General features: G+C 45.8%; 2 protein-coding genes across 2 annotated transcripts; one reads left to right on the top strand and one right to left on the bottom strand.

The window, feature by feature from the left end:
* The first annotated feature begins 1,255 nt into the window (after window positions 1-1,255).
* On the top strand, window positions 1,256-2,778 carry LOC123085723 (F-box protein At5g46170). Its single transcript, XM_044507417.1, has one exon. It carries the CDS (start codon window positions 1,391-1,393, stop codon window positions 2,504-2,506), a length of 1,116 nt encoding a protein of 371 aa, XP_044363352.1. The 5' UTR covers window positions 1,256-1,390; the 3' UTR covers window positions 2,507-2,778.
* A 3,559-nt stretch (window positions 2,779-6,337) lies between these two features.
* Window positions 6,338-11,950, bottom strand: LOC123085724 (endoplasmic reticulum-Golgi intermediate compartment protein 3). Its single transcript, XM_044507418.1, has 13 exons — window positions 11,642-11,950; window positions 10,783-10,856; window positions 10,223-10,306; window positions 10,020-10,100; window positions 8,968-9,048; window positions 8,741-8,833; window positions 7,935-8,114; window positions 7,771-7,838; window positions 7,598-7,658; window positions 7,316-7,369; window positions 7,146-7,235; window positions 6,839-6,905; window positions 6,338-6,728 (listed from the first exon to the last, which is right to left on the bottom strand). Exons 1-13 carry the CDS (start codon window positions 11,778-11,780, stop codon window positions 6,637-6,639), a joined length of 1,164 nt encoding a protein of 387 aa, XP_044363353.1. The 5' UTR covers window positions 11,781-11,950; the 3' UTR covers window positions 6,338-6,636.
* Between the last annotated feature and the right edge of the window lie 1,389 nt (window positions 11,951-13,339).

A 13,339-nucleotide genomic window follows, 5' to 3' on the forward strand; every position in this document is an offset into this window, starting at 1 on the left:
ACGCACAGTTCACCGAATTTTATCATCAAATACGTGATTGGAAAACTCACATTTAACTACAAGATGATTTGGTTTAGCATATGTAGGCTCACGTCGGGAACCAATAGATGTATCAACTTTTTTTTCAAATGTATTTGTGACCATTTTAGCTTGTAAGCCATGCAATATTGTTTGGTTGTGAAACTATGAAATATTTGTATTTGTTCGTATTATGTGAACTTTGATTGTGAAACTATGAAATAGTTGTACTTGTTTAAATTATGTGAACTTTGGTTATAAAACTTTGAGTATATAAGCGCGTTGGGAGCACCGTCAACCCAAACACGAAAGAAGCCGTACACACCGACCCAAACAAACAAACTGCGTGTTGGTTTAGGTCGACACGTTGGAGTTGCTCTAACAGCCTACCCTAGCATGAAACGGTGCAAAATAAGTGCTACTCCTTGCATTGGACTGCAACGCCGTCCTCTCTGATGAGCTATATAGGCTTGTGTTTGGTTGAGTTGGTAAAAAGAAGCAGTTGAGTTGGGTTATGGCAATTGGCAATTGGCAAGGCAGTGGAGTGGAGTCACACTGTGTGCGTGGGCGTGCGTCGTGCGGAGCCGTATCCGATTCTTATTCCCGCCTGCCTGGTAAACCGGTCACGAGAAAAGCAGGCCCGCCTTTTTGCTTGGATACGTGGTACTCTCATTAGCCCAACCCCAACGGAAATGAGCACTGTGCTAGACAGGTAGGGTGCACATTTTCGTGCTGGGAGAAAATGAAGTTGCACGTTTTTGTACGTCCTAGTACTCCATCCATACCTACATGCCTTTCTTTTGTCACTGGCAATTACACCTAGTGTATCCATAACGTAGCGTATGCAGATTTTCTGAAAAGTCAAACATTACAAACTTTAGAGTTTCCACGTGTGACGTGGGAGGAGAGGTTGTCCTCTTGATGTATCTAAGAAGTAAGAATATGTATTTAATATTCTAGATGTATAAGTTTTTCTCTACAAACTTGATCAAAGTTTATGAAGTTTGATTTTTTTTTTAAAAAAATGCACTGAACAATGGCTACTGCCTGCCTACTGGTAAGGAGCACAGGGAGGAAGAAGAAACAAGGGGAGGTAAAGAAAAGAAGAAGAAAAATGGTCGTCCTGCTCTCTCCCTCCCTCTCTCTTAACGGTATGATTAGGATTAGGGTGGTGCCCGACAGCGAGTCATGGAGTTAAACAAGAGGAGAGGTCTCGCTCGCGCGCCTTTATAACTCTCTCCCCCTCGCCATCCATTACTCACCATCACCACCACCCTCTTCATCCTCCTCCAACCGGAACCTCACCAACTCCACCTCCTCCTCCTGCTGCTGCCGCTGTCTCTCTCGCGCGCGCGCCACAGCTGAAGCCAGAATGCAGTCCAGGCACCGGGTGTTCGCCGAGGACCTGCTCCTGGCGCAGCTGCAGGGGGAGGACCACTTCGACAGCGTGCCGGACTCGCTGGTGCTCCTCATCTTCAACAAGCTCGCCGACGCGCGCTCGCTCGGCCGCTGCTCCGCCGTCTCGCGCCGCTTCAACGCGCTCGTCCCGCTCGTCGACGACGCCTGCCTCCGCATCGACCGCGTCATCGCCGCCGCCGACGCCGACGACGCGCTCGCCCTCCCGCGCCAGCGCGGCGTCCTCTCCGGCCTCCTCAAGACCGTGCTCCTCGCCGTGCTCAAGCCCTTCGGCGGACACTGCGACGCCGGGGCCAGGCCCGCCGGCCACGCGGCCGCCAAGCACGCGCCGCACCACTCGCCCGCGCAGGTGCTCAAGAACTTCAGCAGCATCCGCAACCTCCGCATGGAGCTCCCAGTCTCCGACGTCGGCACCGACGACGGCGTCCTCCTCAGGTGGAAGGCCGTCTTCGGCACCACGCTCCAGAGCTGCGTCATCCTGGGCGGGACAAGGCTGGAGCACGCCTCGCACCCGCCCTCCGCCTCCGCCTCCGCCTCCGGGGCCCCGGACGAGCACGACGCCTCGCAGGGGGACGACGACAATGGGAGCATACCCGAGTCCTTCTACACCAACGGCGGGCTGAAGCTGCGCGTGGTGTGGACCATCAGCTCGCTCATCGCTGCGGCCACCAGGCACTACCTCCTCCGCGAGATCGTCAAGGAGCACCCCACCCTGGAGCGCGTGGAGCTGACGGACGCGCACGGCCAGGGCACGCTGTGCATGGAGCGCCCGCAGCTCAAGGAGTTCACCGACAAGCCGCTCGCCGCCGCCGCCGCCGCCGCCAACCGCACGCAGGTGCCGGCCTGCAACATGAAGCTCCGATACGCGCCCATGCTGGAGCTGTCAGACGGGACGAGGATCCAGGGCGCGACGCTGGTGGTGATCAAGCCCGTGGGCGAGGCCGGCGGCATCGGCGGTGGGCGCAAGGAGCTGGACGAGTTCGTGGCCGGCGCCTTCGACGGGCCCTTCAGGGAGGCCGTGGCGATGCTCAGCAAGCGCCGCACCTACCTGCTAGAGATGAACGGATTCTAATCCTTGCGCGATGGCGATGGCGATGGCGATGGCGATGGCCACCGGATAGATTGCTCTGCTCTGTTGGCTTCAGCTCTGCTCAGTGGCAGGCAGGCAGGCAGGCACACCGAGGTGTTACTTGTTGTTTGTAACAGCAGCGATCATGTCTCATACTACGTAGTATCTCATTTCTTCGCTACTGCCTTAGCATCATTTCGTTGCGGTGATGTGATGTGATCGATTAATGGATGAATGAAATGAAGTGATACGACATTACCACATAGTACTTACTATATCATTGTTCTCAATATAAAATTGTCTGCAATTTATACTACAGTAGTGAATAAGAAGTTGAGCTTTCCTCATCAACATGAAAAGGAGGAGACTGCATATCTAAACCGAGGTAGTGTGAGTTTGTGACCAGGAAACTAAACCACTGGTGCTTCAGGATAAGCTCCCACGTTGGTGCGGCCCTGAATTTGCATTTGCTCCTATCCTAATCCAATTGTCAAGAATGGTAATCCTATTGCTTCTCTCTTGCACTCTCTAACCCTTGTTCCTAGCCGGACTGAGATGAGAGTTACTTAGTGTTGGGGATAAGCTTTCCGCGATGCACACAATATCCATCCATACAGCAATTCGGATCGGCTTACTTACTTGATCTGCACTGCACATTCTTGTGCCAGACTAGGCAAATCTATTCCGGAGTGCATATGCTACTACTACTTTTTCTTTGTGTTGTACTAGTAGTAATGTAATCCACGCACGCATTATTGACCCGGAATTGGACGAGATGGACATTGTCAAAATGCTTGCTGTGTGGGAGGCAGATGAGATGCCTTGATCTTTATTATTATGTGATAATCATCCTTGACTTGTGGGAGGAGGAAGGCACCAAAACTGTGTAAGGATGGAGATAATGGCATGCTTTGCTGGGTTTGCATTGTGAGCTGCTGTGGATGACATGTGTGTGTCGCGATTACAGAGGGGGTTAGGCTAGACATAGCATGTTTTCCAGCTGTTTGATTCCTTGGGCTATCCATGAGTTCCTGTTGGTTACCAACCACCGGTGCTAGTGATTGTTGGTTGGATGAGCATGCATTTTGGTAGCACTATATATATTTTTTGGCGTTAGGTTAGTGACTGCGTAAAACAAAACGCATTTTCTTGTGTTGATGTAATGTAATGGAGCAGCTGTGCTGTGCTGTGCTGTGATCCTGGATTTCATTGATTAATCTGGTCTGTCTGTTGTGGAGGAGCTGGTGGAGGAGTGCGCTGCGAAGTTAGAGGAAGAAGAAGAAAAGGTAAGCGAGGGAGAGTACGCTCTGTTGCTGCTACTCCAATAAGGATTAGTTTTTGCACAAGTGTACTAAAATGAAATGAAATGGATGAAAAGGAAACATTCTAGGGCTTTTGGACGGTGGTTGGGTTAAAGGCCAATCGCTTTGCTCATGTTCTTCTCCGTCTGTCTGTCTGTCTGTGTAATGGGTTATGGCCACTGATGTGTGTGATCCCTGATGGACTCCATCTAATCTAATGGGTAATGACAGAAACTGGAGCAATGAGCCGGCACAGGCACAGCAAACAGTGCCAGAATCATGATGGGCATGAATGCTACTTAACACTTAACAGCACACCCATCATCATCAGCTAAAATCACCAACATTAAGACCATGCATCGTCTCAACTGTCTTGAGCAACAAGCACTCAGCAAGCCATCTATCTCAAATTCTCAAGGATGGATGGATAGACACCCGGATCGTTCTCGCCATGCATGCATGTGAGCATTATCCAGACGGACAGACATGTTGAGGCCTGAAACCACATCCAGCCAGGTCAACCTTCATCTCATTTCCCGTGGCTAATTAAACCAACGGCCGCATATGCATTTGCATTGGTGGTGTGGTGTGCAGGACGAGGGAATATTAGTCCCGCTCGCCACATGGGCTAATAAACTACTACTAGTACTAGTACATTGCGGTTAGTCTCTAATCCGTATCTTCAAAAACTATTAGCCTCCAGCGTGGCGTCGCTGGCCTTCTCTTGTCTTGCCGCTGGAAGAAGAAGAAGAAGAAGAAGAAAAGAGAGAATGTATTCGGCTATCCAGAAAGGCTACTTCATCGGCTTTATTATACTAATGATGAAAAGAATAACATATGGTGTCTATATTTTTCATCCACCAACATAGCTCTCCCTTTCAAACTAGCGGCACGAAACTAGATAGATATATGCTACACATATTGCATACAAGTTTAAAGAAGCAGAAGGATAAATCATACTACTACTACTGGTTGCGTCTGAACCTGTCGTGATCACAGCTTGTCTATTCGCTGAAGGAACTCTAGTAGCAGTGGCAGAGAATATATGTCCACTAAGGAACGGGGACAGGAACATGGGCCACAATGGCAATTCCCGGGCCTGCTCGACCATATTGAGTTTTTATATGTAAGCTTGTAAAGCAACAGCATCATCACCTAATAAATCAATCCATCTCTCGTACCACCACCGGTGGTATTTAAACAACAGCTGTTGTCCTGAAGCGAAGCGGTGGAAAGGAGCTGTTTCCCTGTAGATTAATGAATGAATGGATGAGTGAGCTAACCCTAACTCCAGCCGTCTCGTCTGGAGCAAACAATCACAGTCGGAGAGGGACACACACACACACACACTTGAGGATCTTCAGACGGGAATAATTAAATTATTATTTATATTTCACGCCCGCCCATATCGTCGACGTATCACATCGCAATGGTGGTTTTAAAACTGTGCGCGTTTAATGTGCTCCGATGCTCTTAAATTGGAATAGATAGTTGTTGTTTTTTTCGAAGAAGGCGTGGAGCGGAAGAGATGGTGACAGGGGGCCAATTTCGTACGCAGTACTGCTACATTTGGTGCCACGCTCGCGTCCTGAGGGCGCATCGTTTATACGATGGTCGATGATACTACGTACATACGCTTTTCCCATTGAGTAATGTATATACTAGGAGCACTTTTTTGCTCCACGGAGTGCTTGTTCCTAGCATTGAAACTGAAATAGAAACTGAATCCAACACTCAACAGTCGTAATGAGCTTACAAAGTAGTAGTAGCAGGAGTAGAGTAGAGTGGCATCGTGCCCGGAGACATCATCCTTTTGCCACTCCACCATTGATTGATTGATCCGACCGGGACACTCCACCCACGCTACACTGGGCTGCGTCGTCGGAGTCGGAGGGAGGGAGAGAGAGCACAGCAGTTGCTCCGACAGAGCGATCACTCTCGCATGGCATCGCATCATTTGATGGATGGATGGATCCAACTTTGGTGATATATATTCCTCCTGTCCGGGCCTTTGGCGGCCAGGAACATGAGCACATTCCCCCACTCCGATCGCTCTCACGCAATTAAGCCCGATGCCCGCCTGCTTGTTCCCCTCCGCCTCCGTGTCCCTCCCTTGTTCCATTCGTCTCCTCCCGCTTTCTGCTCTCTTTCTTTCTTTTGATGATCCTCTTCATCTGACAAGGAAAAAGGCAAGGATGATGATGTGATGGGGGGCTTTCCCTGCCGGCGATGACCGTGCGTGGGATTGGGATTGGGATTGGGATTGGGGATCCCATGATACGTCCTTCTCCGCGGTGATGGCACCGCCGCGCCGGGGGAAGGCGACGAATCCACAAGCCCACTGCGCGCGCACCACACGACACTCGCGCCTATTTTCGCACGTTTCACGCAAGCCGCCACCAAATATACCGGCAAATGTACTGTATTTGGTCAAGTTTTCATAAGGCGGCGGCCTGACACAAGTAATAGTATTGCCAATCTATCATCTACTACTCCTATATCGTACCATGACATACGGCGGAACAGATCAAAATGGAGTTTTCAGCAACGTTGAGTTGAGGGTTTTGAGTATGTAAAATGTTGTTACACAAGACTTTGATGACCTATAACACAAACACTGCGATCCGACTGCTTACACAAGAAAGAAACAAGAAACCTCTATGTTCTGGGATCAAATAATTAGCAAAAGTCGACCAACTAGGAACTGTATTACAATAATATAATATTGACCAAAATTCCTCCTGAGCTCTCTGCTCGCCTTTCCAGGGCAGCTCAGCTTCTGGCTACCGTCCTACTGGCTGCCTGCCTGCCTAGATGCTGCTCAACTTGGATTTACCCCAGCTTTCCGATCTCCATCTTCTTCTTGATCGCACGATGACCATGGTACACAAAAGAATCTATGATGCCTGCCACGGTGAATATGCCTGCCACCAGAGTGAAGATCAACCATGGGTTAGAAATTTCTATCACCTCTGTCATGCGGATATATTTTGGAAGGAAAGCACCAACGTATGGTTACAAGTGTATCACACACCTCCAACAATGGCACATATGTTTGTCAGGAAGTGAAGAAGCGATGTGTTCTCTTCAGTAAAATCAACCTGTCAAAGTGCCACCTCATGATAAGAAACAAACGAACCTAATGGATTAAATGCAGTAGTGTATGCTTCTTTTCGAGCATACAGCACCATATATATAGTCATGATATAGGTCTCTTTTTGGGGGGGCGGACAAGCTTTGTTTCTATACAAAGTTGCAGACTATCAGTAGATGAACTCTCCTTAAGTGCAGTTCAAGCTTCAACAGTAGCAACATAAAATAAAAAGAGGTCCTTTCCTAACCTGAATTGGTGAAAATTCGTAGAAGAAATATACACCGGGCGGGGGCCTCGGGAGGCCAATTGCTTCTCTGAAGTGCTCCGTCACAGAAAACTGCACATGGAAGTTAAGTATTGGCCAGAAACTTTGGCTTGGTAATAAAAAGTAAACATTAAAAAAACCATGATGTTTACCTGATTTGAGTGAATCTTTCGCCCCCTAATATCTGTATAGATAGTAGGAACAACCTGTATAAAAAAGAGATGATTAGCAAACTGACGCAGAAGGTCGGCATCTCTTCATAAACATAGCAGCGTAATAGTGAACAGAACAATCGACTAGTTGTACTGAACTGGGTTTTCCCCTTTTATTTTCTAATTTGTAAGACTCTGTTCCGTTAACCCAGCTCCCCGTTTGGGAGGCGTGTGCAGACCAATTGAGGAATATGATAGCTTGATCAGTGTCTAACATCTTACCTTCACAAAATACTGGTACATCCCTGTTAATCCAGTTGTCTGCTCCTGTTTCCACTCTACACTGAAATACTCGAGAGAATCAGGGACATGGAAAATTGTGAACCAAAGAGAGACAAAAAAAAGTTGTTCGGCTTCATGAATTGAGAAACTGATCAGTAAGCACAGAATCGTACCCATCAAGAGGATTGATAACACCAGGAAACTCTTTCCCAAAGGACAGTTTGTTTATCTTGTGGCTTATCTGTTTCAGGGAAAGGGGGTAGTCGGCCATTAAAGGTCCATGTTTACGTTCAATACAATAATTGGACTGTAAATAGAAGGAAATAATTCTACTTGCATTGTAATTTTCTGGCTGGAAGTTCAACATATCTTGAAGGAAGTTGAATGCATGGTCCAAGCTTTTTCCTGGGGCAAAGTGAAAATTTCCAGCAACTTTATTGACATCTACAAACCCATGAATGTTGCAACCTTCGCCTTGTTCGTCTTTTAACCTTTGAACGAAGCCCTCTCTCTTGCACTGAAGAGCGTGTAAAGAAAGGAAAATAACAATAAGCAAAATACCAAAAGGCAGTCCACACTGATCAGTGGCAGACAGCAGCGACAGTAAACTAACTTCATAAAAGAACGGAACAGAATGCAATAATAAGCTAAAGGGATTTATATATTCATGTGACTTTCAAAAAATTAATCAATGTGTTCTAAATAGAAGCTAATGAGAAGTGTGATATTTACCTAACAATAACACAAAAACAGTTGTATTATAAAATTCTTCTTTTGATGAACGCACACTTCATAGCCAATGGGAATGCTTACTAGCATATCACTAGATGAAGACCAAGTTACTACTAGCATATGACAACATCAGGATGAATCTGTTAAGTATGAAGATACATGACTTAACGTATGTCGCAGGTACAAATTAGTCAGCTTGTGCTCTACCACATGTGGTTTGCTGAGTTTATAATTAACTGTTGTAAGCTATTGCTTTAATAACTTCCTTTTTAGTAGATAAACAGACAGAGGACCCAAGGAATACATCACATGTCACTATGGGGAACTACAGAGATAGTATTTGCTAAGAACAATGTACAGGAACAAGATTATGCTATCAAATAGAAGTGGAGGAACATGAATGTCCAATACCTGATCAATTGATTCTACGTTAGTGAGTGCCCAACCTTTCTTCCGATAGGAATCACGAACTTCTTCACAGGAGTTACAACACTGGTCATCTGACTGGTATAATTGTAAGTGCAATATTAATGATATTTTCAATCTAAATGAAATTATTGCAGTAATAAGCTTAAGTATATGGTCAGGGTCATAAGATTGACATAAACACATGATATCATTGCACTAGAGATACCTACCTCTTCGGAACCATAACAAGACCCACAGTAAACCTCATTGTGGTCAAGCCTTCCACCATGATTCTGCAATGGTCTTTCAATCTAGAAGAGGATCCAGAAGTTAGCTCAAAGTCAAGGAAGAATGATACCCCATTACATGCATATGTTGTGCACATATATTTAATCTTTAATAGGAAAAACATATCAGTCACTTCAAGGCACCACCCACCAGGCCACCATGCTCTGAATATGCACGAATTGTAATTGGTTTCTCAATTGTGTTTTTTTTTTTTTTGAGAATCACAGTACAGACGCACGCTCACAAATATGTACATACACTCACCCCTATGAACGCACACATGCACACCCTACCCCTATGAAAACCTCTGAAAGACTGAGCCGGCGGGTCTTGAGATTGACAAAGCGTCAAACCTCCTAACCATCCAACCACAGGTTGGTTCTGTGTTGTGGTTTCCAATATATAACATGAAGAGTTACTCCCTGTGTTTCAAATATACGGCCTATTCTTGTGGTTTGCTATTAACAAATACTATAACATGCATGCAAATTTAAGATTTTGTTTTCTTTTATTTAATCATATTCCCTCCTCCTTTAACATCAATGAGTAAACAACCATAATAACACCATGAATAGCATGGTCCTTCAAATATTGTTTCAGTTGCGTGGCCTACTTGTTGGTCCCCGTACTTGAAAAAATATGCATTATAAGCACAAACAAAGGGAGTAATACAGTAATACTTTATATTTCAACCCTAGGTGGTTCTCAAAAGGCATAACATGAACAGTCACTATCAACTGCAAGGCAGCTAGCGAGCTTACAATACAAGCATTCAAAATCCATGGAGGCAAAACTCATCAGCGATAGTATCGGCTATCTTGAGAGTAAAGAAAAAGATTCACAAATTCAAGATCTGATTATACTATGATTGATCAATTGCAATGGATCTTGAATTAGCCATGCTAAAACACACAAGCAGTTCAAGTTATCATAAATTGTTAGATAAAAATACAATAGTTTCAATAACACACTACTTCAGTTTGGGAAAACGTACCTTAGGGGAACCAACTCCATCTTTTCTCGATTCAATTACATTACCAAGATGATCAATTCTTTTCTTCATTATGTCATGTCTCTGCAAAGTAGTCATTCAGCATCTCAAACAAGATAACAGATATATGCAGTAGAGCTCGGCAAACATTTTACATGATGATAAAAATAGAAAAGAGGGAAACTGTTGAAAAGTGTATCACATACTATATCATAATGTTGCTCTCCACTGACATCCATAGTATCAATAGCAACAAGAGAACAGGGAAGAGCGGGGAATGTAACATCAAACTGCAAAAACAAACATGTTTATTAGCAATGTGAAAAGAATGGAAAGTGTCTCACCAGGAATGGCATATATGGTCTGGGCTTTGACGGCTTGGCAAATATTTTCAGCTAGCTGGCTATCACTAGTTATTTAAGGTTCTTATGACAGATCGCCCATACAACATCTAAGAATATCAAGCTCATTATTTCCCAACCTGTGGAGGTCTGGACTAGAAAATGAAGGCTGTCTAAGTCTAACAAGCAAATCAGTTCCAGACATTGTCAGAACGGAAGGTAAATAGAGTTTTAGAATATACAAAAAATGAAGCCAAACTGATAAAAATGCGCAATTGAGTATAATAAGATCTTAGTTACATGCTTTCAAAACGTCTAACAAGCATGGAAGGACCAACATTAAACACCAAAGAAATAGACGAAACTCGCTAGAAGTACCAGGCAAATGGAAAGTTTGGAATGACAGAATGAGCATCTGCACTAACATTGATATGTAACCTTTCCCCTCTTGAGGTATCAACTGTGAGCTTACTCTCTGTAGCAGCATATAGATACAACCCTGCATATAAGTTAACACAGCAATAAGTTAATGCATAATGTGACCAAAGGGAAGCACCGCATTTCAGGAAAATATAGTTGCAACATGTAACAAGACCATCCCCCTTTACAGTTTTAGCGTGCCAAATTAATTTATGAGCATAGTAAGATGGTAAGACACTGCATCGCTGCACCTTATATTGATCCTAAAAATCCTGAAACCTGTAGTGAGAACAAAATTATAGGTGCCCCCAATCTAATTCAACTCCAATTGGTTACATCAAAGTATATCAAATAAGTAATGGAACTCCATTTCTAGTACTCCCTCCGTCCCACGATGGTAGCTTATATGTTAACTAAACAAAGAAAAGAACTTCACCATGGTAGCAGCATAGCCAATCTAATGGATGCAAGATTAACCACATCAGCACATCCACACACAAATGTGCACGCACACACCATCCCGGGACTCTGATGTCATCAACTCATACATAGCATCAAAATAGAACAAACAGCACCACTGGTAGAACTAGTCTAGTCCAAATGCATCTACCATGATAGTAATAGAATTGCGATTTTTTCATCCACTATTTTAATTTCTCAATTCAAACCAACAACATGGCCAACAAGCATACGTCTCAACCGCATCAAACATGCTCGATTTTCGCACCGAAACGCATGTAATTATCGGAAGGCAAGCAAAGCCATCGGGGACGGGACGGCGTGATCGAACTATGTCGGTGACAGAGTAAACGAAATTAAAAGGGATCTGGGACGGCGATGCGGGAGAGAGGGGATGGTACGTACGGATCTCTGAGAAGAAGAGGAGGAGGATAGCGAGGGAGGAGACGATGGTGATGAGTCCGCCGGAGAGGGTGCGGCTGTAGAAGTCCTCGTTCACCTTGGGGTAAGCGTCGAGGCTCCTCAGCTTGCTCCACAGCTCCATCTCTCCCGCTCACACAGCCAGAGAGATCGCCGGAGCCTTGGGACGAGAGGAGATCTGCGTTGTCGCCGTCGCCGCCGCGACAAAACGGAGAGGGTGTTTCTGCAATTTGTCCGGGAGCAAAGGGGGGGTAATTTCGTTTTGCGAGGCTTTTGTCTGGATTCGTGTAGAAATGCTCCCCACTGGGGCCTCGGGCGTAATTGCCCTGCGACCGTTTGCTTTTTTTTTAACTTTATATATCTCCTCTCTTATATGTTTCAGTTTTTTTTTAGCATCAGTACAGACACAAGCGCTCATATACACGCGCATATACTCATCCCTATGAACGCACACACGCACACCCTAACCCCTATGAGCACCTCCGAGAGACTGAGCCGGCATATCATCTTGAGATTTACGAAGCCACCGTAGGCGCCTCGTCGTTGACGGGAACGTCTCCTTCCACTGAAAGCGCATCGCCGGAAATCCTGAAATAAATCCAGGAATAATGCGAGCACCAGGATTTGAACCCTGGTGGGTTGGGGATACCACTATCCATCTAACCAACTCAACCATAAGTTGATTCGCTCTTAATGTTTCAGTTGGTTGAATAGTATCATGATTTATTTTCGTCTGGTTTATCTTCGTCTCACATCCCATCATCATATCTCCTCACATTGATTTTTTTACCCTTACAATAAAAACTTTCCTGACTTTTTTAAAGTTTTCTAACTAGATACCTTATAAACGGGCAGGAACCGATAGCACATTACCAATAAAAACTTTTCTAACCTTTTCTTCTTTCCTAACTAGCCACGTTACGAATCAGTAGGAACCAATAGCACGTTACCAAACAATAAAATCCAGTTTTCTGGTAATTAATTTTTAATATCAAATTTCCTAATGCAACGATCCGTACTTTCCTAATAATTAAATAAAGTATGCGGTGACAATTTGTCTCGTTTGTTCCTATCCATCCAAAAAAACGCCATTCAACCTACCGTGTTTTTGTAGGGAAAATATCCTAGATTAATAGGACGTGATCGTGGTCTGATTTGATTGCACATGACGCGACGCACTTCGTAAAAGGAGCGTCGCACGCATTCCTCTCCAGACTTCACGGCGCCTCCCATCCTCCATGTCTACTGCCAGACCACGCAATACCTTCTCCCATTCTCCAGCGGTTCCGCATCCCTGCAACACCAACAGGCCCGCAGCCTCCCGGCCGCTGATCCTCCGTCATAGTCTTTGACCCCTCCCCGCACCCCGCCAGCGCGACACCTGCTGCCCCGCTCGCACATGTCGGCGTTGGTCAGTGTCTATCTCGCTTATCCCGCGGCGGAGCTTGCCACATCGTTGTCGGTGCCATGGCCATCTTGCACATGGAGCCACCTCTGCCAACGTCAACGACGAGCGCGACCCCGAGTACTGAGAGGCTATGCGAGGGCGATGAGGCCGAAGAGTCCAAGTTTGTCCCTTGGCCACCACCCTTCGTCTCGCACGCGACCACTGCACCATCTCGCTCGCACCAGCACGACACCCTCGCTACCATCCCTCGAACGACGCCCTATCCTCGCCTCCGG

Source organism: Triticum aestivum, chromosome 4A (genome assembly GCF_018294505.1).
Source record: "Triticum aestivum cultivar Chinese Spring chromosome 4A, IWGSC CS RefSeq v2.1, whole genome shotgun sequence".
NCBI classification, from domain to species: domain Eukaryota; kingdom Viridiplantae; phylum Streptophyta; class Magnoliopsida; order Poales; family Poaceae; genus Triticum; species Triticum aestivum.